The sequence below is a fragment of the Podarcis erhardii genome (assembly GCF_964252035.2).
Source record: "Podarcis erhardii genome assembly, chromosome: 2".
Taxonomy (NCBI): Eukaryota; Metazoa; Chordata; class Lepidosauria; order Squamata; family Lacertidae; genus Podarcis; species Podarcis erhardii.
Window position 1 is genome coordinate 105907618 of NC_138498.1, and position 27402 is coordinate 105935019.

General features: G+C 46.3%; 1 protein-coding gene across 2 annotated transcripts; it reads right to left on the reverse strand.

Annotated features, from left to right (window-relative positions):
• Positions 1 to 5781: 5781 nt before the first annotated feature.
• Positions 5782 to 26492, reverse strand: KCTD6 (potassium channel tetramerization domain containing 6). 2 transcript variants are annotated; one of them, XM_081853958.1, is made up of 4 exons: positions 26391 to 26472; positions 12205 to 12351; positions 11906 to 12013; positions 5782 to 8425 (listed from the first exon to the last, which is right to left on the reverse strand). In XM_081853958.1, exons 3-4 carry the CDS (start codon positions 11930 to 11932, stop codon positions 7739 to 7741), a joined length of 714 nt encoding a protein of 237 aa, XP_081710084.1. In that variant the 5' UTR covers positions 11933 to 12013; positions 12205 to 12351; positions 26391 to 26472; the 3' UTR covers positions 5782 to 7738. The 2 variants fall into 2 exon arrangements, with proteins under 2 accessions (XP_081710084.1, XP_081710083.1); XM_081853957.1 differs by lacking the exon at positions 12205 to 12351 and having other exon boundaries at positions 26391 to 26492.
• Positions 26493 to 27402: the final 910 nt, after the last annotated feature.

Here is a 27402-nt window from a genome sequence, read left to right on the forward strand (position 1 = left end):
TGTCCATCAAAACATTCTCTTGAGTTTTCCTGGCAAGCGGAAGGCAGCCAGCGAATCTGAACAATTTGCTTTGGCGGTGGGGAGATGCCTTTTAACTTCACCAAATAAGCCAAGTTTTATTTTATTTCGCTGTTCACAGCAGCCCTTGCTGACATGTATGTGCCAGCTCAGTCCACCGGAATTACTGCCATGAGATCAATCCACCAGCCGTTTTCGGGCTGGGATTAGGGAACCTGTGGCCCTGCAGATACAGCTGAATTACAGCTCCCATTATCCTTGATCAGTGGTCATGCTGACCAGAACTAGGAGGAGCGTCACAATTCCCTCCCTTGCTTTAGGATCCGGACCAGGACCAAGGGGGTGACAGTTATACAGAACCCCCTAGAGAGTCGGTGTGGTGTAGTGGTTAAGAGCAGTGGACTCGTAATCTGGTGAACCGGGTTCGCGTCTCCGCTCCTCCACATGCAGCTGCTGGGTGACCTTGGGCTAGTCACATTTCTTTGAAGTCTCTCAGCCCCACTCACCTCACAGAGTGTTTGTTGTGGGGGAGGAAGGGAAGGGAGATTGTTAGCCGCTTTGAGACTCCTTCGGGTAGTGATAAAGCGGGATATCAAATCCAAACTCTTCTTCTTCCCTATAGCAACTTTATTGATGGCAGAATTCTGGTGATGGCAGAAGGGATTGCTATGGCTCTTCTCAGGGCCTGGCCACACCCACCTGTCACTCACTTGATGTCATATGACCTCAGGTAAAGCCACGGCTGCAAAGGAGCAACTGGGAACATTAGATTGGGTCTCCCAGTTGTTCCTTTTGCAAGCAGGGTTTGCAATGTAAATCTGGAGCGGAATGCAAGCTGCACCATTTCAGCCAGGTCAGATCCACTTGGTCATACGATTTCCAGGTGACTGGCAGCGGGGCATGCTTGCCCACCTAGGACTGGCTGCAACTGGAGCCAACCTAAAATGATTCCGCCCCCTTTTCTAACACACGTGTCCTGCGTGGAAATTCGCCTGCACTAATGTAAGCAGAGGCATGGAATGGTCCGTAATGATGATTCTTGTTTTTAATACTCTCAGGGAAACGTACCTATTCTCCAAGTGCCTAACCTGTAAAAAAAAAAGAAACTCGGCAAGATGCCTTTAAGAACCACCAGAGCCTTAGGATGTAATTGTAGGTCTCTCAAACCCACCTCGCAACCTCTAATTTAATAACTCGCTGTGGTGACAGAGCTTGCACTAAATTAAAGATCCTGCGCAGGACAGACAGGGGTATAGGTGTTTTAAATTAATTTCACACAGGCACCAGGCTGGCAGAAGCACACGAAGCTGAAATTAAGCTAATGACCGAGTTCAACCTGCGTTGCTTCCATTTAATCAGCTTGCGAGAGGGTGCAATTTAGGAAGAGCACTTTTAAGCAAATAAATTGCAATTCAGGTGCTTCGAAGTGGGGAAGGGATGCAAGTTCATCCCCTGCCTATAAAAGGAACAATGGCTTCATCCATGGGCACCTCTGCTAACCTACCACAATGAATTGTTATGAGGATAAAATGTGAGGAAAGCTATGTATGCCCTGTGAAGCTCCTTGGAGGACACAGGGGATACATATGTATCTCACCCCCCCTTTTTTAGTGATAGACTACTACAATGCACACCATGTGGGACTTACCTTGAAGACTGTGCAAAAGCTCACGTTACTGCTGCTGCCAGGTAAACACATGGGGCAGCAAGAGGGGCTCGTGTTTCACCAATCCTTAAAGCACTGCACGGGCTGCCTATGAGCTAACTGCGCCCGATTCAAGGGTTCGGTACAAAACCCCAAGTGGCTTGATACTCAAGTACTTAAACCAAGTGCCTTCCTCAGTTTCTGTCAGTTCAGGCTTTGAGATGGTGAAGCTGTGCTTGTAGTCCCTTAGAGAGACGTGGGCCGTGGGGCCATGATGCAAAGCAGAGACTTCTCGGTGGTGTCTCCCTGGTTGTGGAATTCCATCCTGGTGGAAAGCTGGCTCCTCCCCCCCCCCCGGCTGTTATCATTCTTGAAAACTTAGAACATAATTTAGTACAGACTGGACTGGAGTTCAGCAGTCTAGGTATCGCCGTCTGTTGAATTGTATTTCATTGCTGATAAGGGTTTTATGGTTTTATGCATATTTTATTTTTATGATTATTGTGCAGCACTTTGAGCTTCTACAAGAAGATGTAAGGCTGAGGAACAAAGAGCAATAAATAATGATCTTGTGAATAAATTAAAAGAGCGCAGTAAAGGAATGGAAAAAATCCTCTGCTGGCGTTAAAATTTAAGAGAAAGAGGCTGCATGTGCGACTGTGGTTAGAACGTGAAAACTAGGACTGAGGAGTCTTGGATTCAAATCTACACTCAGCCATGACGCTCATTTGTTGGTCCTTGAGCTGTCACCTTCCCTCATCCTAAGCTGCTTCATTTTTTTTTGTTAGGATAAAGTGCAAAGGGGGTGGAAGGCAAAGAACCATGGAGTCCTGAAGTCAGGGAGGAAAGGCACAGAATAAAAATACCCTCAAGCTGAGGTGAAGCCGAAGGAGCTTGACAAAGGCCACCTAATGAGTTTGTAATCGAGCTACAAGTTGAAAAGAGGATTTGTTTCCTCACACTTAAGTCACTGTGCTGTATCTGTAGCTCATTAATGCACTACATCGATGTAGCTCCATGGCATCATAGAGATGAGTACTTTAAACAAAAAGAAAGTGTCATTTGCAAGTGAAGCTGTTTGCCCTTGTATAGTTTCCTTTGGAATCCAAGAGGTGATGGGTCTATCTTCCCCACACAATGTTCTATTTTTAAATGGCGCCACTTAATTTTTTTTAGATTCTGCTATTCGTACGTTGAACAATTCTAGCCATTGCAAATAAAAACATGTGATGCTATGTTGTCTTATTGAAATGATCAGTGTTGTGGGTTTGTCAATGGAGACATATATGAGGAGAGAACAGCTTTTGGGGAGGGGTGCAGAATTTATTGGTGCTGGAGCCTCCAAATCTACTTCTAACTGGATTGAAATACTGGAAAGGGTTTGAGGAAAGAATCAAGCGAACCTTGGATGAAGCTGGCAGGCCCTCTGCTTGATGTTTAGAAATGTTTTTAGTCTTGAGTTAAATTTTGCAGGCCTCCGTTGTCTTCAAATTCCACATTCCCCCTTCTTGCATTCTATCTTCTGGGATTATTTTATTTGGGAGAGTTTGGTAAAACGGCCAACTAATACAGGTCCACTGAAACAGCCTCTTACTTATCGAAGTCGTCTCACAAAATTAATGAGCCTATTTGTAGTAACCAGGGACTTCCGGGTTGGCGCCATCGCCGAATGGCGGACTCCCTCCGAGCTCCGGAGGGAATCTGCTCGGTAGGGGCTGGGTCCTGCCGCGCCGGCGACGCGGGGACCCTTAAAAACCACGGGCGCTAAAACCCATGGACATGGTGACTCGGCTGGCACCTTTTGAACCCCCCCCCGACCCGCGAAGGAGCCTTTTTAAAGGCTGCGGAACGGGTGACGGGGGGTGGTGGTGCTTTGAGTCCTCCGCTTCCCCTGCCGAGCGAAGCCGCATGCCATTCGACGGAGAGCGCTGACTTCTTCCATTGGAAATTTGGACTTAAAAGCATAACCCGTGAGTAATCGGAACTTGGATTAAAAAAGGCGAGAAATTTTTTAAAGAATTCGGAATGAGCGGGGGAGGCATAAAAAGGAAGTCAGCCCCCCCCCCCTGTTGTAGAGGAGCTAAAGTAAAGGACTTAACATCTAAGATTGAGCGCAACCTTATTTTGATAAAGTTATGAAATTTCGCGATGGAAAATTATAAGATTGAGCTGGAGGAGAAAAGTGGAATTTATTCAAAAAGCAACCCCCCCCCCCCCCCGGAACCTGGGAGCGTTTTAGTGAGAGCGCCGGGAGATGACAAGGAGAGGTTTTGACAGCTGTCAAAGAGCTGTCAAAGCAGAAGAACAACAATGAGAACTTTGTTACGAGGACTTTGCAGGTTATATTTGTTACAAATTGGATACAAAATGTTTAAAACAAGGAATAATAAAGTTACTTTGACTGGTGGACGTGATCTGGAAGGGAACTGAGTTACTATAATCCACCTAGAGGAGCCGAGGGATATTACAAGTTGTTGGCATCGAATTTGACAGAACTTTTTATCTCCTGGGAAACTGCAGAAATGGAACATTATTTTGACTACAGAGGTTTACACACTAAAGTAGACAATAGACTTATCTATTGAAAATGGAAGGGACTTGGCATCATGTTTCGTTCCTGAATAACAGAGCCTCTGCAGTGGAATTTAGAAGCTTTTGGAATTAGAACATTTGTGCAGGAAAACAGGAAAAGAAAGAGGAGAGAGACTAACAAGAACAACAAGAATAATAAGAATTGGACAAAGTTGGAAGTGGGAACATTTGGGAAATCCAGATTTGAAAGGTTTAAGAAATAAAATTGGAGTTTTACTCCCAAGTATATAAAAATCTGGATGGAAAAAATGGGCCTTTTTGAGATAGACTCCTTCCAAGATTGGACATTTAAAATTAAAGAAGACTGGTAAAGGACTATGGTTTAAATAAATGTGGGAACTCCAGGAAGACATCAGATGTTGATCAATACGGGAAACGCAACCAGGAAAAGGGGGAGGGATTTGGAATCCAAAGGCTGTAAAATCAAAATCATATTTTATTTTATTATATTTTAATCTATTATGTATATTAAAGGGGGGAACGCGCGGAAGGGAATAGGTCGATCTTAGGAGATGGGAAAATATTTTTAAATTGGGCTAATGATAATAAGGTTAAAATTTGGGATAATAAATTGCTGAATTTATTTGTAAGAATTGGAATACAAGAGGGGGAGGGGAGGGGAAGTCCTGGAAAGATGTTATGGAAAATAAGATCTTAAATTTGGATGTGTTGTTTTTTTTTATATTGTTATAATTGGAAATTCTTAATAAATATTATTTAAAAAAAAAAAAAATTTGTAGTAACCAGGCAGCTGTTGCAAAGCAGAGGGACAAGCGAGCTATTTGACTTTAGTAGCGAAATACATTAACAACCCTCTGCCACTATTCCAGCAACTCCTGCATCCAAGCTGGTGCCAAATGTATTGCTCTGCTTTCCTTTGGACCACATCAGTGAGGACGAGAGGGTGGTCTTGTTGTCTGGGCAGCCCAAGACCTCCCTACATACCGCCCATTGTCATTTATCACCCACCCTTCACTCTAGAGAGCCAGTGTGGTGTAGTGGTTAAGAGCGATAGACTCGTAATTTGGGGAACCGGGTTCGCGTCTCCGCTCTTCCACATGCAGCTGCTGGGTGACCTTGGGCTAGTCACACTTCTCTGAAGTCTCTCAGCCCCACTCACCTCACAGAGTGTTTGTTGTGGGGGAGGAAGGGAAAGGAGAATGTTAGCCGCTTTGAGACTCCTTCGGGTAGTGATAAAGCGGGATATCAAATCCAAACTCTTCTTCTTAGGTTCCAGGATGGGTTACAACACTTGAACACAATGTTGAAAACAGCTGAGAACATAACCAATTTTAAAAACCCTCCTATTCCTAAACTTTCCCGAATTTTTTAGCAAACTTGATTGAACTTTTTTGTGCTTTTACTGCTTTCATAAGGGCCGCTTAGATTTCTCTCTTTTTTTGGTCTTTAACTGAGCAAAAAATAAATAAGCAAACACTGTAGGGGAAAACATGCTGGCACAAGCCTCCTTTATCTGCCTGAGGCAGAAACCTCCCTCCCTCTGACATCACTAAAGAAGCAAAAGCAAGACTTAATGACTTTTTAATTAAAAAACCCTTCAGGTCGTTCGCAAGCAAGGTTGCAACAATTATTGAATGAATAGGTACGCACACGCACACAAACACACCCACACCCGAATGCCGTGTTCCAGAACTGCTTTTGTGCAAGCTCTAAAACATGACCTTAAAGGCATCTTACGTTGTAATATTTATAATACTGTTTCTCTCGTGTTTCTTGGCCTCATGTATTTCATTGTATAAGGGAAATCCGGTTATATCTGTGTTACTACAAGCCCCATGCACAAACACAAAGCGAGAGAGACTGCTGCCATTGTACATTTCTAAATACCGTTTATCTGCATCCATGAGAAACAAGCTTTTTGTTTGTTTTAATGGCAGAGAAGGTCGGCTCCTGTGTTCTTAAGAGAACCCTCTGTTGTCCCGAGTGCCCATCTGGAGGCTGGAAGAGCAGAGGGTGTCCTGGCATCTATTAGCGCTAAGCAGACGCAGAACACAAGCGCTCAGATGGTATGACGTCATAGGCCAGGGAGGGGTAAGAAGGCTTCCTGAAAGATCCCCGAATGACGGGAGATCAGCAGTGGCGTTTGTGCATCTCCACAATGCAAATGGAACAGCAATACAATAAAATGCATATGAAACATACGTGCAGACTCGCTACTTCTTCCCCTTAACAAGCGAAATTGTAAAGCAAGTTTTGCTTTTTAACCCCATTCAAAAAGCATTTGGTAGGACCAGATCAAATTGTTTCAAGGGCTAGATCTGGCCTGCAGCGTGCCAGCTGGCCTTCTTTATTCTACGGGAAGATGCAATTCTTCACAATTATATTCCTCTCGCCCAGCCCAGCTGCCATGTTTAATATAGATCCCTAAATCCTGACAAAGTTCATTGCAGCACTGTCATTATTTTGGTTGCTTAGAAAATTCCAACCAGTGATTCTAAAAAGTTTTCTTTCTTCATTTTCTTTTACTCCTATGCACCTTGGAATAATTTTGAGAGAGCAAAAAAACAAACAAACAAACCCCAAATCTGTAATTTCCATTTTTTTTATTAGCTTCTTGCTGGCAAGCATTACACCTGGGAATAATACTGCACCAGGCATTTAAAAAAAGGTTCTGCCACGGGGATTATTATTATTATTATTTCATTCCAAATCCAATGGAAATACTTCTAACTGTATTTTTATCGCCATAGGTAATATTTGGTTGCTTGTTTAATAATGCATAGAAAGAAAGAGTTCTCATAACTGTAAAATGCTGTACTGCTGACAATAAAACCAGGGGCAGAAGAAGCCTGATGGTACCTCAATTATTTTTAATACTGCTTGTTTACCAGTTTATGAAAACTAGGTTAGATTACATGATGGTAGCTTTTCCTCTTCCCAGCTGCACTTTAACAAATCTGGGTACAGCCCAGAGAGAACTTCTTCTACACAAACTTCTCTGTTTCTTATTCGTTTTGGTGTAGCTTACTCCATGAGTTAATTCACACTGGACTGGAGCCTCTGGAGTGGTTTGTAATAGCACTAGACGGATTAAACACAGGTTAAAAACCAGGAGACGATTTTTAGCACTTTACATTGTACTGTGTGAACAACACGGAAAACATGTCCTAAATGTAATTATTTCACAGTCCTTCCAAAGATGCCCTCTTGCTTCATCCTTTACGAAAATAAAAAAATAAAAGTTTCTTTGATGGAATGAGCAGGCACATGCAAACATTTCCTCACGACGTGACGGGAGATTAGAGGCCGGAGCATGCCCATTCTCCGGTCCTTAGGAATCCATAATAAATATTTAAAACAAATATATATATATATCTATGTATATATGGAGAAAGAGAGATGCAGAGATTTTCTCTAATGTTGCTTTAAGTGGAAGCCAGTCTCCAGTCTCTTAATACCTTGTTCTGAGAAGCTGCTACATAGCTTCTGGACAGTAAACAAAGGGGGAAAGAAGGGGCGAAATCAGTCATCCGTTTTCTGTGCCAGTCTACAGAAAGTCCAGTTATGTTCCACCGTATTTTCATTGGCTCGTTCGCTCATGTGGTGGACCCTGGTGTTTCGGATGGTGAAGCCTTGCTTTGTGATGTACTCCATCAGGTGGACCCGAAGGGAGACTTCTTGGTGGTAATCGCAGGGCCCAAACGTGAAAGAAACTTGGCAGTCCCTCGTGTCCATCATATGCTTGTTCCACTTGGTGAAATAGTTGGAGATCCCTTCCAGCAACAAGTGGACCTTGGTCGTGATGGTCAGCTGCGTTATGATCACCGCCACCGGGTTGGAATATTTCGAGAGCTTGCGGGTGCTGGAGAGCTCCACCACTTCCTCAAAGGTATCCACGGGATACAGAGGTTTGGGCTCGTTAAGACACTGTATCAAAGGTTCGATCTGGTAGAAGTCCGCTTCTTTACGAAGCAGGTCGAATTCCTTGAAGTCCAAAGGCAGAGTCAGCTCTGACGTCCGTAAAAAGTTGAGGACGTACCGGAAAAGCGGCCCGTCCCGGTCAATGAAATAGTTGCCCTGGGAGTCCCTGGCGGTGGGGAAGCCTCCCCGGAACATGGCTCCCAGCATGGAATCGGGGTACCTCGTGAGCGTGGTGAGCGACGTCGTGTACAAATGTCCACCCACATTCAGAGTGACCGGCTCAGTCATCTGCGGAAGGGGAGAGGAAAAGTTTCAGAGCTCTCACAAGCCAACATATGAATATCCTGTAAGTACCTTAAATGACCATTTAAAAAACCACTGCTTGTACAAACAAGCAATAAGAACTGCACTTTCCCCCTTTATGACTTAGCATGGGGCATTATTATCCAAAGTTAATTAGGGTAGAGCCCAACTTGCGCTCATGGAAGGGTTTGTGATCCAGAAGAACAGAAACGGAGAGGAGTTTTCCTGATTTGCCCTTCCACCTGCAGCCATAGCTGTCAACTTACAGATTTGAAAATAAGGGACCAGCAGCCTTGAAAATAAGGGATCAGAAGCCAAAATAAGGGATTTTCTGAGCACAGGTATGTTCAGCTTCTGAGCCCCTCCGAGCCAAAAGCAGAAAGCCCAGCCAGCAGCCAAATAAAGCCTCAAGCGGTCGTTCCCACAGCACAGCAACCCGGCAAAGGGGATGCAACAAGGAAAACCACTGTCACCTCTCCGCTGGGAAGCGCTGAACAAAGGCGAGTCCCCAGACAACGCAACCGATTTGATCGGTACAAGGCATGCGAGCCCAATCGTTCTTAGACTCCTTATTGGGTGAGTAACGCAGCCAAGCAACACAGTTGCAGCCTCTCTCCTCCCTGGCCGGCAGGGAGGGAGGGAGAGGAGCTGCTTCCTTTGAAACCCGGGAAATTTAAGGGACAACATCAATAAGGGACAGCAGCGGGACACGGCGCTGGGATAAGGGAGTTTCCCACCAAACAAGGGACAGTTGACAGCTATGCCCACAGCTCTCCCTCTTGCCACCTGCCGCCCTGTTCTGGAGGGTCCCTAGCTCAATTTTCAGGTGGCACAAGGAGGGAGCAGGGGAGAGAGGACAACCCCCCCCAAAAAAAAATTGTCTGTCCTCTTAGCAGAGGCATCGCTTGAATCAAAAGCCCCTTGTCTGAGCCCAAAGGCATCAACTGGATTCCTCCCCTGATAATTGCCTTTCAATTCCATCTGGAACACAACTGTACCATCCTCTGGGAAGCATTCATCTAGCCATATAATTAGCTGCTCTCTTGGGCCGAGGAACAATTGCCGACGGGTGACCGAATGCAGCCACCTATCAGTGGCGCAGCATCTGACTCATCCCGCAATGCCCTGGCTCTGCGTCCTGTTCTCACCTGACCTGCCATTTCCTTTTGAGATCACAGTGCAGACCCTGCTGCTCATGCAGTTATTCTACTGTGCCGTCACCCCTGTGCACAAGTGTCTCCACCTCTTGTCCAAAGAGGAGAGGGAGGTGGGCAACCAGGTGAAAGGAGGCGTGACTGCCTCTTTATCCTTAATTTACAAAGCTGCAAAAAGTAAGAGGTGCGAAAAAGGTACTTGCACCCCAGGGTCAGTCTCAAACCACTGTTCCCTGTGGCACTCCTGGCACACACGCCACATTGTTTTGCACCCAATGTTAGCTCTACTCAGAGCAGAGCCATTGAAATCCATGGCCATGGCTAGCTTAGGCTCATTCATTTCAACTGGTCTACTATTAACCCCACTGGGCTTTATATAATTATGATACCCCCCTGGAGGCTGCACTAAATGGCTCCATGCGGCCAATTTCACCCAAGAATGAGCTCACTTAGGCACCCCGTGTGCCTTTGTCCACAATGCTGCACAACTCTTTTGGAGATTTTTTTTGTGACAGTGTGTCTGGAAGGGAGGGAACCTGCTTAGCCTTTACAGTGTAGCCCAGCAGGCTACAGAGTCTGAATTCAAGCACAATGCCTCTCCTTACTCTATGCACATTCAACATATACTAGAAATAGCTCAGCTGAACAAAAAAGAAACCAATGCCAAGAGACCAGTGGCATCAGACTTGAGTAAGGATCTCTTTTAGGTCGAAATAAAAGAGCGACATAACAAATGAACTGCTGAAATGAAGAGCCAATTAGGAGAAATGCGTGATTTGCCCAGAGACGCCCCCCAGGACGAGTCAATAGAAATAGCAAAATAAGGGTCCTTTAAAATATTATACTGAAGCTGGAGATAAAACTTTCTGGCTGCAAACATCAATGACTTATTGACTACTGCACTGGAAAAAAAACAACAAGGCAGATTCACTTCTGGGCCAGGTGGCATCATGCAGGGGCAGATTCATGAGCGAACTAGCAGGACATAGAGTTCTTTTGAGTCAAGGTGAGATGCTCATCTAATTCGTCCGTGCCTGCGGGATGGTTTTTAGAAAAGGATGCTTGGCATTAGGAAATTCACCTGTGCAGGCCTTATTAAGTGGGATTTCAGCTGTTCTTGTGCATTAGGAGCTATTGATGGATACTGCCCATTCTTTCAAAGGAAAAGAGGAAGAGGTGAGAACTTTCTCAGATATGAATATAGTCTCTAGGATGTAGGCAAAGGACACCTGGGGTTTGCAGTATCCTGCCCACCCCCTGCACAAACCAGGATCTTTCTACCTACCACTAACTGCCCTGTGTGAAAGACCCTGATGACTTAATGACTTAATATAACATTATATAATATAATATAACATTATGTAATATAACATGTTTTGTTTTGAAATGTAAATGTTACTTATAAGCAGCCTTGGAAGTTCTTTAAGTTCTCAAAGCTCTTAACCTGCAGTTCAAGGTTGTCATCTGAACTAGTCAGATGTTTAACTGATGATCAATCACAGTCAGTTCATCCTTTGAAAAATAAGACTTTAGAGCAGTCTTACCCAAAATGCCAACAAAGCATTACATTTGGGCAGCTGTAATTTTGCTTTTTAGTGGGACGCAGGTGGTGCTGTGGTCTAAACCACTGAGCCTCTTCGGCTTGCCAATCAGAAGGTTGGCGGTTCGAATCCCCGCGACAGCGTGAGCTCCCGTTGCTCGGTCCCAGTTCCTGCCAACCTAACAGTTTGAAAGCACGCCAAAAACTGCAAGTACATAAATAGGTACTGCTCCGGTGGGAAGGTAAACGGTGTTTCCATGCGCTGCTCTGGTTTCGGTGTTCCGTTGCACCAGAAGCGGCTTAGTCATGCTGGCCACATGACCTGGAAAAACTGTCTGCGGACAAACGCCAGCTCCTTCAGCCTGTAAAGCGAGATGAGCGCTGCAACCCCAGAGTCGTCTGCGACTGGACTTAACTGTCAGGGGTGCTTTCCCTTTATTCTTGCTTTAAGGAGCCATTTGGCGCCTAGCTTATATTATCTGAGTTCCTAACACTGCTTAAAAGCCTCCAATGAATGTGATCTTCGGGCTGGAAGAAGGTTCTCCACCCCTGCCTGCAGCTGACAGAGGAAATCTACCGGCCAAATATTTGGCTGTAGGTCTGTAGCCAACAACACATACAGGGTATTACTACTGGAAGAAATGGAGCATTTGCATGGGGCCAGCTGTAAAGGAGCACAGGAGGGCAGATTTAAACACATGTGCACAGCAGACACACACAGAACCCCTGGGAGAATTTACCATGCCCCCACAGCCCAGCCGGCATACTTACTATATATCCCCAGTCTCCATTATCCATCTGTTCCAATGCGCGAGCTGCGCGAGCCTGGATTTATTGGAAGTCTTTTGAAAGTTTATGCAATTCACGGCTTATTCCTCCCTGGTGGGGGTGGGAGAGAGGAAAAAAGCAGAGCAGATTGTGAGCACTTTCAAGATGGAGAAAAGCAAGAACAAGAGAGCGGTGTTTCTACCCCTTCAAAAGGCAGGCTCTTTGCCTGCGCCTCTGATTCCAGCTACAAAGAAACTCAAGTACAATCACCTGCAAAAAAAAATTACCTTCCCGCCACTGACCTTCTTGCATCCTTTGCAGGTGTAGAGAGCCGCTGAGCCTCGCAGGGGGGGAAAAGATAATCATTACGCAGCCGCCTGAGTTAAAATAATGAGCACTTGGTCTCTGAAGGTGATCCACACTTTTAAAAAATGGTCCGCATATTTTATCTGGGAGAAAGGAGACGGTTTTCAAAGGTTGCCCTATACAAACATATGCCAAGGGAATCCTTCGCTCTGGACATGTGAATCAATGACATGGATGTACCTCAAAATCCACCTGCCCCAAGCTTGGGTCTCCAGCTGTTTTTGGACTACAACTCCCACCATCCCTAGCTAGCAGGACCAGGGGGTCAGGGATGATGGGAATTGTAGTCCAAAACCAGTTGGAGACCCATGTTTGGGAAACCCTGATCTAGATGTTTTGGACTACAACAACCATCATGCCCAGCCAGCACGGACAATGGTCAGGGATTGAAGTGAGGCATCCCAGCCAAATGGACAGGGTATAAATAATAAAATTATTATTATGTAAGTCCAGCAACATCTGAAAGGTTCCAGGATGGGGGAGGGTTTGCCATTTATCCATGTGTGTCTTGTACAGGAGCTCATCAAAGTAAGGAAACTGGAAATGAGCCAACACTGAAAATCAAACAGCAATAGCCACAGTCATGGGCTAGACACAAAACAACACATAACCATTAGCCAATAAGCTTCAAAAACTTTTATTATTTATTACCACCCAGACTTCGCCAGCAGGACCCAGGGCCGATTACAACCATTAAGAAAGGAGAATTAAAAAGTTAAAACATAAATTATGTTCACAGTAACAGGGTGGGGTGCTGAAAACACACATCTCAGGGGTCAGAGGCCAGGATAAAGTCTTCAGCATTCTCCAAAAGCTGTACAGTGGTACCCTGGGTTACAGACGCTTCAGGTTACAGACGCTTCAGGTTACAGACTCCGCTAACCCAGAAATAGTACGCTGGGTTAAGAACTTTACCTCAGAATGAGAACGGAAATCGTGTGCCGGTGGCGCGGCAGCAGCGGGAGGCCCCATTAGCTAAAGTGGTACCTCACGTTAAGAACAGTTTCAGGTTAAGAACGGACCTCTGGAACGAATAAAGTTCTTAACTTTAGCTAATGGGGCCTCCCGCTGCTGCCATGGGAAGGGGGCCTTCCACAACTTAGGGGCTGCCACAGAGAATGCCCACTTGCTAAACCACCTACCCACACAGTTGCAGAGGGTGGTGGAACAACCATGAGGGCCTCCTTTGCTGATCTTAACACACAGCCCAGGCTTTGTATTTGGGGCAAGTTGATAGTCCACTCCCACCGAATTGGCATTAAAAACATTTTTTTCAGTCTGATCTCTTCCTACTCTCTAGTCATGCAGCAAAGATTTAAAAAAACACACCACAACAATACCACGGTTTTGTCCTTGGAGCCTTTCGTAACTATGGGGAGCTCAGAACCGGAAAAGCATTTGCTCTTCAGCTTCAATGGACGGCAAACTGGGATCCTTGCAAGTGCTGTGGAAGAATGTAGCTTCCAATACAATTGCTCTCAGCTTCTTTGCAAGGTCTGTGATCTCACAGGAACGGCTAACTACAAACCGGTCCAAACGGCGACCCACATTTCCACATGCAAGCACGAACTCTCCACAGTAAAAACAAAACAAAACAATGCAAGGCTTGGCTGAAAATAGGAGTGCTGCTGCCGCCCTCTGCAAAAATCCATCTCGTTAGTTGGAACAATATTTCTTTCCAGCTTTGAAATAACTGGCTCACCATTCTTTCATAGGCAGATAGGTTTGGGGGGGGGGGCAAGAGAGAGAGAGAAAGAGAAAATGGAAGCAGCTAAAATAGGGACAAGTTGACCATTTTCAGCCAGAGGAGCACATACAAAACACACACAATACACTCTCCTCTAGAGAACCTGTGTGAATCAGTTAAGAGAAAAGTAATTGGCCCCTCTCTACTCATCAAACAATTGATCTGACGACTGGTGATTTGCATCCTCATCACAGAACTGTATCTACTTTTAACCCCCCCCCTTTTTTTTGCTGCCACCCATATTGGGGGTGCCAGGGAAGACCAGAAAATAAATGTTTGGAAGGGGGGTCTCCAGATCAGGCCGGGGCTAAGCCACCCCAAGCTAAAACTAACATCACAAAATAGCATTCCGGCGCAGTAGCTTTGCCCACAATCTGTGTGACATATTCAAATCGGACCATGCCATTGGTCGTACCTACGTAGGACTGAAAACACGCAGAAGTTGTGTCAACATCAGAAAATGTTTATTTTATTTATTTAACAAAACATATATACCACCTCACCATAAATAAAACCTCTAAGTGGTTGGCTGTTTTTATATCCTATCTAGGCTTGGTAGGCTTGCCTAAAGAAAAAGGTTTTCAGTAGTACAGTTGTACCTTGGAAGTTGAACGGAATCCGTTCCGGAAGTCCATTTGACTTCCAAAACGTTCGGAAACCAAAGCGCGACTTCTGATTGGCTGCTGGACGGTCCTGCAGCCAATCAGAACCTGCGGAAACCATGTCGGACGTCTGGGTTCCAAAGAACGCTCACAAATCGGAACAATCACTTCCGGGTTTGCAGCGTTCGGGAGCCAAAACGTTTCGAGTCGTAAGGCGTTTGTCAACCAAGGTACAACTGTGTAGTGAAGGCAACTGACTGATGTCAACTCCTTGATTACTTTGTCACAGCCAGACTCTCCTCTAGATTTGGGAAATGAGTTCTCCAGTCTGTTGACCAGAGAAGTGCAGATGCCTTGGTTCCTCAGTTGCTTACAAGAGCTCTGAGGCTTAAGCAACACACGGACTCCCAACCCTGTGTGATTGAGAACCCGGACCATGCAAGGTTGCATATCATGAGATCACCTGGTATGTACAGAGAGGGGCTCCCAGCTGCATCCATACCTTCAGACCTGACAGCAACTGATTTTTAGAAAGCTAAAGGGGGAGCAAACATGAGGGTGTGGAGCTAATGGATTTCACAGAGAGATCTCCATCTTCGCCCACCATAATCCAAGCACCTTGTCTTTAAAGTCTACCAGTACCTGTAAGAATCTATTATTCCTCTTTTTCCCACTAAGACCTCACGTTGAGAAGCGGGTAGAAGGAGGAAACAACTTGAAGGTTTAAGGTTTAAGCAAGCTTGTTATCCAAAGCCATGTTTTCTGAGGTCCGTATAGTTCCGTATAGTTAAAGCCATGGTTTTCCCGGTAGTGATGTATGGAAGTGAGAAGTGGACCATAAAAAAGGCTGATCGCTTTTGAATTATGGTGCTGGAGGAGACTCTTGAGAGTCCCATGGACTGCAAGAAGATCAAACCTCTCCATTCTGAAGGAAATCAGCCCTGAGTGCTCACTGGAAAGACAGATCCTGAAGCTGAGGCTCCAATACTTTGGCCATCTCATGAGGAGAAGACTCCCTGGAAAAGACCCTGATGTTGGGAAAGATGGAGGGCACAAGGAGAAGGGGATGACAGAGGACGAGATGGTTGGACAGTGTTCTCGAAGCTACCAACATGAGTTTGACCAAAATGTGGGAGGCAGTGGAAGACAGGAGTGCCTGGCGTTCTCTGGTCCATGGGGTCACGAAGAGTCGGGCACGACTAAACGACTAAACAACGTTTTCTCAGAACACAGCTTATGGTGAAACCATCAACCGTGGGAAACAAAACTGAAAGTTTTTTATGAATTCACTGCAGGTGAAAGTTTACTGCGGGCAAGAGGCGGAGATAAATAACTATCCCATTGGAAATTAACCACAGTCAGATGTTGCGGGCATTTTTCTCTATTCTTCGAAGCGCAGTGACACCCAATGGATGTCCATCTCTTGCTTTGAGAAAGGAAGAGCAGTAAGTCAGTCGGCATCAACCAGCTCAGCTTTTGTGACCAATTTCCATTCCCTTTATTGACCCCCGCAGGCCTTAAAAGATGCCTAAATCACTGCTCTTTGCAGGGGAAGGAAGATTTACATCTTCTTGTCTCCTCCGCAGGCGAAAGAGACAGCATTTGATCGCCAGCCTGCTGCGTAGCACCAGAATGAATAATTTATCAAAGCAATTAGTTCAGGCAAGCCTCTTCCCATCCTTTGCACGGGCAAAAAGGAGGCGCAGACAGCAGATGCCTCATTGATTTGGTGTAGGTTTCCAGGACCGCTAACAATCTAGAAATCTGGTTAGAAAACGTTAACACTTCAAGGAAGGAACAAAGTTATGCACAGCGACAGACTATTGCATGCAGTTAGAACATCACCTTTTCTTTTTTAAAACAAGCTGACTCCGCCAAACAACTTTAGCCTGGAAACTGTAGGGCTGTATTTCGATGGAACCACAAAACACGCACCCTGATTTATTTCATGCGTCCGAGCGTGTAAGCTTTCTGGGGGCAACCATAGGAGGCTCAGCCATTGTCCTCTACGTTTCCTTGCAAGAAATAACAGGATGGCAATTTCCAGAGCAGAAGAGCACGAACAGAGAAGCTAGTGCAAACTAGGGAAATATTATGGCATGCACAAAACACAGAAGCAAAGTGAGAGTCCCAAGCGTGGCTGGAAAGATCTCAGGTGCCTCAAAAAGCAACGCTGTGGCACCTAAAACATTATTTGACATCTTTCCCTACCCATGTCCAGGTTTGGCTTCATAGATGTTGATGCTGGATCCTGTTTTATTTATTTTTTAATTGCAACTAGAGATAATTTTTCCTGCTCTGACCATGGCACCACCTTCGGTCGCCCCACCAACCTGCACAGCTCTTCAACCAGGCTGATTTTTTAAAATGCTGATGACCAGATGTTATATGTTCTATAGCAGGGATGTCCAACCTGTCGACCGCGATGAACAGGTTGATCCCCGGACGATCTTGGGCTCCCTCTCAATCGGCGTTGGTGATAAGCAAGTCTGCGAGTGAAAGCCCCCGGCCGCGGCTCTGTTCCCCCAAAAGGTCAAGAACTTTCATCTTTCCCCTCTCTCCCTAAAAAAAGCTCAACAACCTTGGCTTGGTCCCCCCTAAAAAAAGGTGAAACAACTTTGGCTTCCCACCCCCTTCATGGGTAGATCACTTCCAGAAATTTTATACTGGGAGTAGATCACAGTCTCTTGTGTGTTGGACATGCCTGTTCTATAGAAATGGCTTGTTATTATTAGTAGTAGTACTGTTTTTATTTTACTATTTTCAGAAAGTTGTGCTCACTTTGCTCAGTGAACAGGATGAATATCTACTACTTCTTTGTTTTTTTTACTACCCCTAAGAGCAATCCTGAAAACAAAGCCACAAAACGGGATGGGGGGGTCACTGACTTCCTGCCCCAGGATCAAATGTTTCTCCTGCTTCCCAAGGGGTCCACCAGTTTTGATGGCAGCGGGTGAGGGGCGAGAAATGTAAATCAAGCACAGTGCTAGGGGTACAAAATGTCCTCTTCGTGATCATCGGATTGATTATCTGATGCGAGAGAACGATGACCCCACAGATCTACGCAGATCAGCTGGGGGGGGCAGACGAACTGTGTGCTTTTGTGCATGACAGCGTATGGAGGACCAGCTATTTGCAATGCACAGATGGCCTGAAATTGGGGGGGGGGGGAGAGAGAGAGCATGTAGATTGTGAGCAGCCTGAATCTGGCATTACATGCTTGCCAAGCAAGTATCCCACCCTGGACACAGGACGCTGTAGAGGTGCACGGAGAAAACTGCAAGCATGGAAATTGCCATGGGGGGAAAAGCCCTACTGCTCTCCAAAGCAACCAGCGTACCTATACCCAACCCTAAAAGGAAGGAGGGAAGATGAGTCCTGGAAGATGGAAATACGGCTGGTCAATCCTGACCAGCTGTCGACTAAATAATTTTAAGCTCGCGTCTAGAAATCTGAGCTGGTGCTTCGCTTTGTTTTCAAAGGGAAAGGTTGGAGGATACATGGGTAAGCTTAGCAATGGTGTTATGCCTATGCAACGATCCCCTAAAGTGATACCTATGTGGTTTTCATTACACAAGGCCCAGCTTGTGTAAATGTCAGCTAATGATTCACACGCCGCTGCAAAACCTTTCGACAGGATAAAAAAGAATGAAAACAGAATTAGAGTGATCAGTTCTGATAGTTACAGAGATAGAGCACAGCATTATACTGAGTCAAACCACTGGTCCACCCAGCCCAGGGGTAGGGAACCTGTGGCCTTCCGGGTATAGCACAGCTACAGCTGTATCATCAACCTCTGAGAGTTGCAGTTCAGCAACATCCAGCTCACAGTCTTTTACCTAAGATCCTTTTAACTGGTGGCACCAGAGGCTGAGCCTAAGAAAAAGTCATGTGTCCTAACACTGTGTGTGTGGGCTGCTCCCAAATTATTGCAACTGGCTGATGTTCTACCCGTGTGAACAACTACTCAGAGGTAAAGGTAAAGGGACCCCTGACCATTAGGTCCAGTCGCGGACGACTCTGGGGTTGCGGTGCTCATCTCGCTTTATTGGCCGAGGGAGCCGGTGTACAGCTTCCGGGTCATGTGGCCAGCATGACGAAGCCGCTTCTGGTGAACCAGAGCAGCGCACGGAAACGCTGTTTACCTTCCCGCCGGAGCGGTACCTATTTATCTACTTGCACTTGGATGTGCTTTTGAACTGCTAGGTTGGCAGGAGCTGGGACTGAGCAACGGGAGCTCACCCCGCCGACCTTCTGATCGGCAAGCCCTAGGCTCTGTGGTTTAACCCACAGCGCCACCCGCATCCCACTCAGAGGTACCTTGGCTTTTTAAAACCTTGAAGATTTTACAGACAATACAAAAATTGGAATTTGAAAGGGCTTTAAAAAAAAATTAACTAAAAAAGAGGCTGTAATTTTCCTCACACAACTCCATGCTGTCAGTCTTTCAAGCTGTTTGCAGAATGACAATTGCATCCCATTATACTAAGATCCCTGCCTCTGGCACCAAGATATTTTATATATGTAACAGATGGAATATGTGTCCTAGCTCCAAGGAGAACTACAGCGGCATTTCTGCTGAATCTCTCCCTGTCTGAAACATGTAAAGAATTGGGCATGAGCATTTTTGTTTTTAAAAAGGAAAGGAAAGGAAAATGTTCAGAGAGATTAGATTTACAAAGGAACCTAGGCAGCATAAGAAGTCAGAAAGCAATTAAAATACAGCAACAAAATGATACCATTTAATGAGCGGTCTTTAAATGCAAGTTTTTCAATGACCCACCACTTGGCTATTTAGCACTACAGTACAGCCTCTACTTATGATTATAATCCGTTCCGGAGGCCTGTCCGCTGGGCAAAACCAAACGCTAGTAGAGGCGCCATTGTGCGTGTGCGCATTCGGTGGCTGCGCACTTCTGTGCATGTGTAGAGGTGGCAGCCACTTGTGCATATGCGCAGATGGCAGAAGCCGCTTCTGCACATGTGCGAATCGCGGCAAATCCAGTGTTTACTTCTGGGTTTGTCGCGGTCGCAACTTGGAACATCTGCGAGAAGAGGCGGATGTAAGTCGAGGTTCCACTGTACTCTAGTATTGATTATTTTTAAGCAAATGCCCTTGATTTGTTTACCTAACCCCATTGTGGTGATAACTACTGTACTACAATCTCATCCCGTTTCAGACTAATGGGCTGCATTGGTGTTTTCACAAACAGCTGGAAGGGTATCTACTTTCCCTGCATGGTTTTCTCCCTTCTGTCTGAGGCTGAACATCAATTAGGGCTGGTTTTCAACTTTATGATATTATCACCAGCTAAACATCGCGATATACTGATATATCACAATGTCTGAAATAAGGATGGAGCTATGTAGAGGCACTGGCTGGCTTCATGGTTTTTCCCACATTGTGATTTTTTTTCATAGTGTACACCCACACCCACAAAATTCACAATATGTTGCTATGTCAAAAACTATGAAACTGACATCACAATATGGACTTTGAACAGGTTATATCGATATATTGCCCTGTCCTACTGAGTATGTGGGCAGGGTTCACATATTACTCGAGTGGTATTCAGCTAAGTTTTACTCATTACTGAAAGTAAGGAACCTAGCTTAGACATGGAGGAGGACGATTATTAGAATTTATATACCTCCCTAACCCTGCAGGATGCTTTAGCTGAGATTCCTGCATTGCAGGGGGTTGGACTAGATGACCCTTGGGTCCCTTCCAAGCTGAAGATTCTATTACTGTGGTACCTTGGGTTAAGTACTTACAGTGGTGCCCTGCAAGACGAATGCCTCACAAGACGAAAAACCCGCTAGACGAAAGGGTTTTCCGTTTTTCGAGGCGCTTTGCAAGACGATTTTCCCTATGGGCTTGCTTTGCAAGACAAAAACGTCTTGCGAGTCTTGCGAGTCCCCCCCCCTTTTTCTAAGCCGTTAAGCCGCTAATAGCGCTAATCCGCTAAGCCGCTAATAAGGATGCTTCGCAAGACGAAAAAAACGCTAGACGAAGAGACTCGCGGAACGGATTATTTTCGTCTTGCGAGGCACCACTGTAATTCGTTCTGGAGGTCTGTTCTTAACCTGAAACTGTTCTTAATCTGAAACTGTTCTTAATCTGAAGCACCACTTTAGCTAATGGGGCCTCCCACTGCCACCACGCTGCCGGAGCACGATTTCTGTTCTCATCCTGAAGCAAAGTTCTTAACCCAAGGTACTATTTCTGGGTTAGCAGAGTCTGTAACCTGAAGCGTATGTAACCTGAAGCGTATGTAACCCAAGGTACCACTGTATTCTATGTTCATTAACTTCAGTGCAATCCTATACTTACCCGGGACTTACTTCCAACTTAAACGTGTACAGTCTTGTGGGTCTTACCCTGTTCCACAAGGGTTCTTTAAAAACAAAAGTCGCATTCCCATCTACCCACCAAAACAGGGAAAGCTTGAAATGTTCAGAATTCCACAGACTCAGGCCATATGCTGGCATTTGCATCATGATACTACTATGTAGACCAGGGGTCAGCAAACTTTTCCGCTGTCAGGCCAGATCACCCGTACGCAGGAGCGCGTGGGGTGGGCACACTCGCGGGAGCGTGTGCACCCGTGTGCATGCGAAAAAAACCCGCCACTCTTTCCCCGCTGGCTTTTGGAGCCATAGCGGGGGGGGGGGGGAGGCGGCGTCTGTGGCTTCCTATTGGCTGCAGGAACTTCCTGGATACGGCCTGATACGCCTGAGCTTCTTGGATACTTCCTGGATACGGCCTAAGGGGGTTGTTAAGCCAGCCAGGGGCCGGTTTAACAACCCTCTCAGGCCTTATCCAGCCCGCAGACCATAGTTTGCCAACCCCTGATGCAGACCATCTGAAGACTCTCTCTCATGAACGGAGGATGAGAAGCTGCAGTGTTTTGTGGACGGTGCCTTGCACCTCCCAAATGCGATGGGGTCTGATTTACTAGCCATTGCCATCCACCACGGCTAAGCCAACATGGTGCCTTCCAGATGTCTTTGGACTCTAACTTCCAACAGCCCATGTCAGCTTGGACAATGATCAGGGATGATGCAAGCTGTAGTCCAGCTGGAGGATGCCGCTTTGATTACCCAAATATATAAATAGGTAGAACTAATTTGGTGGCTAAATAGAAAATCCACCTGCTATCTAATGCAGCAGGTATCTGTCCATCACAACATATATGGGCACAAGCTTAACATGAGTCAGCAGTGTGATAGATTAGCAAAAATAAGCTAATGCTATTCTAGGCTGCATCAAGAGAAGTCTAGTGTCTCGATCAAGGGAAGTCAATAGTCTTGCTCTATTCTGCCTTGGTCAGACCACACTTGGGAGTATTGTGTCCAGTTCTGGGCAGCATAATTTAAGAAGGATACTGACAAACTGGAACATGTGAAGAGGAAGGCGACCAAGATGATCAAGGGTCTGGAAACCAGGCCTTATGAGGAATGGTTGAAGGAGTTGGGTACGTTTAGCCTGAAAAAGAGGAGACTGAGAGGACATGTGCTAACCACCTTCAAATATCTAAGGGCTGTCACATGAAGGATGGAGCAAGCTTGGTTTTTTTTCCTGCCCTGGAAGCTGGGACCCAAACCAATGGATTCAAGTACAAGAAAGGAGATTTTGACTAAACATCAGGAAGAGCTTTCTGACAGTAAGAGCTGTCTGACAGTGGAACGGTCTCCCTCTGGAGGTGGTGGACTCTCCGTCCTTGGGGGATTTTAAGCAGAGGTTGGATGGCCACCTGTCATGTATGATCTAGTTGAGATTCCTGCATTTCAAAGGCTTGAACTAGATGTCCCTGGAGGTCCCTTCCAACTCTGCAATTCTATGAATCCATGAATATCCTACTACAGAGTAAGCAGGGCTGCAAAGCTGATAATTTGGCTAATGAAGACAAAGACAGAGGGAGCCCCCTTAGTTAAGCAGGACCTAGAACAGGCATGGGCAAACTCAGCCCTCCAGATGTTTTTGGGACTACAACTCCCATCATCCCTAGCTAACAGGACCAGTGGTCAGGGATGATGGGAATTGTAGTCCCAAAACATCTGGAGGGCCGAGTTTGCCCATGCCTGACCAAGAACATTTACAGCTTAGAAGGAAAGTACCAGTATCTTGAACTGGACTGCAGGAAAATGTCACATATGATCTAGCTGAGATTCCTGCATTACGACACAGTTTTTTCTTACCTCTGAAAGCTTTTGCTACTCACCTGGTTCCCAAAGACCAGCTTTCCATTCTTGTCAGCATTTCTTTAATATACCCCTTAACCCTTCATCAGGACATACCCTCCAAATTCTGATGGCGGGGCTACCTAAGAGCAACGGAACCCACTAACCTAATTAATACTTTCTATTGCTGTCTCCATGGAAAGTGTGAGCACAACCAACAACATGATGCATCTGCTTTTCACACAGGGAATAAGGCTATCCATGGATACCAGCTAGCCCTGAAGGCTGCATAAAAGCGTCCAGTGTTGAAAGCAGGATGCCTCTGAACAGTTGTTGCTAGTGAGCACAAGTAAAAAGAAAGTGTTGTTGTGCTTATGTCCTTGCAGGGTTCCCATAGGTATCTGGTTGGCCACTGTGAGAACAAGGCCATCAAATTATCAGTTATTTGGCTTATTACAATTCACACCCCAGGCTGCCACAGGCCTCAAAATATCTTGGTCTGTTTCTTGATTAGAAGCGGTCTTTTTTGACAGCAGTTCCCCCTGTGGAAATATGTGACCATGTGCAAAGCAGACTGACTGGCACTGGACTTCTGCTTATACGAAACAATGCATCTCATAGAATCATAGAATCATAGAGTTGGAAGAGACCACAAGGGCCATCGAGTCCAACCCCCTGCCAAGCAGGAAACACCATCAGAGCACTCCTGACATATGGTTGTCAAGCCTCTGCTTAAAGACCTCCAAAGAAGGAGACTCCACCACACTCCTTGGCAGCAAATTCCACTGTCAAACAGCTCTTACTGTCAGGAAGTTCTTCCTAATGTTTAGGTGGAATCTTTTTTCTTGTAGTTTGGAACCATCGATCCGTGTCCGCTTCTCTGGAGCAGCAGAAAACAACCTTTCTCCCTCCTCTATGTGACATCCTTTTATATATTTGAACATGGCTATCATATCACCCCTTAACCTCCTCTTCTCCAGGCTAAACATGCCCAGCTCCCTTAGCCGTTCTTCATAAGGCATCTTTGACCATTTTGGTTGCCCTCCTCTGGACACGTTCCAGTTTGTCAGTGTCCTTCTTGAACTGTGGTGCCCAGAACTGGACACAGTACTCCAGGTGAGGTCTGACCAGAGCAGAATACAGTGGCACTATTACTTCCCTTGATCTAGATGCAATACTCCTATTGATGCAGCCCAGAATTGCATTGGCTTTTTTAGCTGCCGCGTCACACTGTTGGCTCATGTCAAGTTTGTGGTCAACCAAGACTCCTAGATCCTTTTCACATGTACTGCTCTCAAGCCAGGTGTCACCCATCTTGTATTTGTGCCTCTCATTTTTTTTGCCCAAGTGCAATACTTTACATTTCTCCCTATTAAAATTCATCTTGTTTGTTTTGGCCCAGTTCTCTAATCTGTCAAGGTCGTTTTGAAGTGTGATCCTGTCCTCTGGGGTGTTAGCCACCCCTCCCAGTTTGGTGTCATCTGCAAATTTGATCAGGATGCCCTTGAGTCCATCATCCAAGTCGTTGATAAAGATGTTGAATAAGACCGGGCCCAAGACAGAACCTTGTGGCACCCCACTAGTCACTCTTCTCCAGGATGAAGAGGAACCATTGATGAGCACCCTTTGGGTTCGGTCAGTCAGCTAGTTACAAATCCACTGAGTGGTAGCATAGTCAAGACCGCATTTTACCAGCTTCTTTACAAGAATATCATGGGGCACCTTGTCAAATGCCTTGCTGAAATCAAGGTAGGCTACATCCACTGCGTTCTGAGCTAGCTAAACCAAATTCCAAGAACCAAAAGTGACATGGTTGCCATAGGTTATAATCCAGGAGGACCTGATTTGGTTAAAGTTGGTGCACATGTTGATTATTTCACTAACAGCAGAAGGGCACCACACAATTACAGAACAGAAAGTGAAAGATATATACAGTAGAACAGTATTTGCAGCCCTGGATCGTGGGTGGATTACTGGCAGGGATGAAAACACATTGTGCCGGAACCAGCAAAAGACCAAACAAGAAACCCTATTAAAAAATTCCTCCCCACCCTTCAATCTAAATAAGGATGCTCTTCACCTTCATTTCCAAACACTACTACCTTCAGAAGGGAAAAGCCATAGAGCCACAACACAGAGAGGCTATTACTTGGATACCCCAATGGGCTGGCAGAATCATCCTACTGAATTTAAAAAACGAAAACAGCACAGGGACCCTTCTTCAACACATGCTTTCCTCCACCTTTCAGGGGAATAACCCCACCAAAAAACAGAGGTCCTGGCTATGCTTCAAACTGTCACACATAATACCAGGAATTCCATCTTCCTACAGAAACTACAGAAGGATCCAAGAATCCTGGCAGCACACACATTAAAACAAAAAACAGGTAATTCTGGAAATCATCCATCCTTCAAAGCCAACACACACAGAGAACTTTAGGTATTTTGCACTCTAATCCCAAGCATGTTTTGCTCAGTGGGACTAATTTCCCGGTAAGTGTAATTAGGATTGCAGTCTTAATGACATAATTCACATGCGCCTGCAAAAACAAAAAAACTCGAAATAAAACAAAGTCCAATATCCAGTCTCTGTACCATGAGATCGCTAACACAGAAAAGTATGCCCATGTTACCCATTAGCATGTACTGTACTGCAATAGCCGAGAGGATCACTCTTTAACCGCCATTCACTCTTTAACCCCCGTTCCCGAGAGAAGGACGACCGTGTAATATTTATGTGGTAGCTGCCCAATGTCGAATGATCCAGTATGGCTCTTTGGACACATCCTGATTACTCCCTTAATAAGAAGCCAGGCATCCTGACAAATTTCTAAACACACACACACCAGGTGTCCTGTTTTCACTCTCCTTTCCCTCCTGAAAAGGGACCCTGCCTCCTCTCCTGAAAAGGGACCCAGGCGTCCTGCCTGCCTCCTCTCCTGAAAAGGGACCCTGCCTCCTCTCCTGAAAAGGGACCCAGGCGTCCTGCCTGCCTCTTCTCCTGAAAAGGGACCCAGGCGTCCTGCCTGCCTCCTCTCCTGAAAAGGGACCCTGCCTCCTCTCTTGAAAAGGGACCCAGGCGTCCTGCCTGCCTCCTCTCCTGAAAAGGGACCCTGCCTCCTCTCCTGAAAAGGGACCCAGGCGTCCTGCCTGCCTCTTCTCCTGAAAAGGGACCCAGGCGTCCTGCCTGCCTCCTCTCCTGAAAAGGGACCCTGCCTCCTCTCCTGAAAAGGGACCCAGGCGTCCTGCCTGCCTCCTCTCCTGAAAAGGGACCCTGCCTCCTCTCCTGAAAAGGGACCCAGGCGTCCTGCCTGCCTCCTCTCCTGAAAAGGGACCCAGGCGTCCTGCCAGTTTACATATCCTGCTGATGCTCCTCTCCTGAACAGGAACCCAGGAGTCCGGGCTGCATCTCCCCCCCCCCCTCCTTTGTAAGAAGCCCGGGCGTTCCGGTCTTCCTCCCTCCTCCCCTTCGCCGCCGCCGCGACGAGGAAGCCAGGTGCAACAACCGCGGCGCAGCCGTCCCCTGGGCAGCCCTCCCGGCGGTGTCTTCCCGCCATTTTATGACGCCCCGACCTCCGCCGCTACTCACTCGGGAACAGGCGCGCCTCGGGGAAGCTCCCTCCGTCTCTCGGCTTGTCGCGCGCGCTCTGCGCTGCTCCCGGGCCGGCGGCGTCGCTGGCTCCTCCCCGGCGCCGGCGCCGCCTCCTCCTCCTCCTCCTGCAGGGCCTGCCTTGCTCCGCGAGGCCTCGTGCAAGGGGCAGGGGGAAGCCTTCCTAAGGGAAGGGCTGGAGAGGAAAAGGAGGAGCGGAGCCTGGCGAGGCCTAGGCTGGAGGAGAGGCAGTCTCTCCGAAGCGAGCCAAAAGCAAATTATCCCCATCCTCCCAAGCCTAGTTACAGATAGGTAGCCGTGTTGGTCTGCCATAGTCAAAACAAAACAAATTCCTTCCAGTAGCACCTTAAAGACCAACTAAGTCAGTTCTTGGTATGAGCTTTCGTGTGCATGGTATCTGAAGAAGTGTGCATGCACACGAAAGCTCATACCAAGAACTGACTTAGTTGGTCTTTAAGGTGCTACTGGAAGGAATTTGTTTTGTTTTTTCTCCCAAGCCTATTGATTCGGATGCAAGTCCCGCCGAGTTCAGTGCATACATGGAGGACCGGAGCTTTAGAGATGAAGAGAGTGCCGTTATGATTATTATGATTATTATTACTATTATTGTTGATGGTATATATTTGTTTATATCCAGTGCTTTTTTAAAAAAAGGTGCTGGTACTCCCATGCTTTTGGGAGTGCTAGTATTGCGTATCCTTGAGTACCCTCAGAAAAAAGCACTATTATTACCCTGCTCTGATCCTAAACCTCTGCTGCCTTGCGGGATATAGTACTTTGTAATAATTTTGTTATTTGTACCCCACCCATCTGCCTGGGTTTGCCAGATGCCTTCTTCAGGAGATGAAAAGGCTAAGGAGTAAATCTGGAATTGAACACCTCCTTCCAGCGACTCCTGGTGCCAAGCTGGTGCCAAATGTATTGCTCTGATTTCCTTTGGACCACATCAGCGTGGCCAAGAAGGGGGTCTTTTTCTGGGCAGCCCAGGACC

What these genes read in the sequence shown, in the direction of transcription:
- KCTD6 (XM_081853957.1), bottom strand. Translation starts at nt 11,932, where the DNA reads ATGGATAATGGAGACTGGGGATATATA. An exon ending in ATGGAGACTGGGGATATATA is followed by an intron (nt 8,426 to 11,905) that starts GTAAGTATGCCG and finishes CCCCTTCCGCAG; the next exon opens with ATGACTGAGCCGGTCACTCT.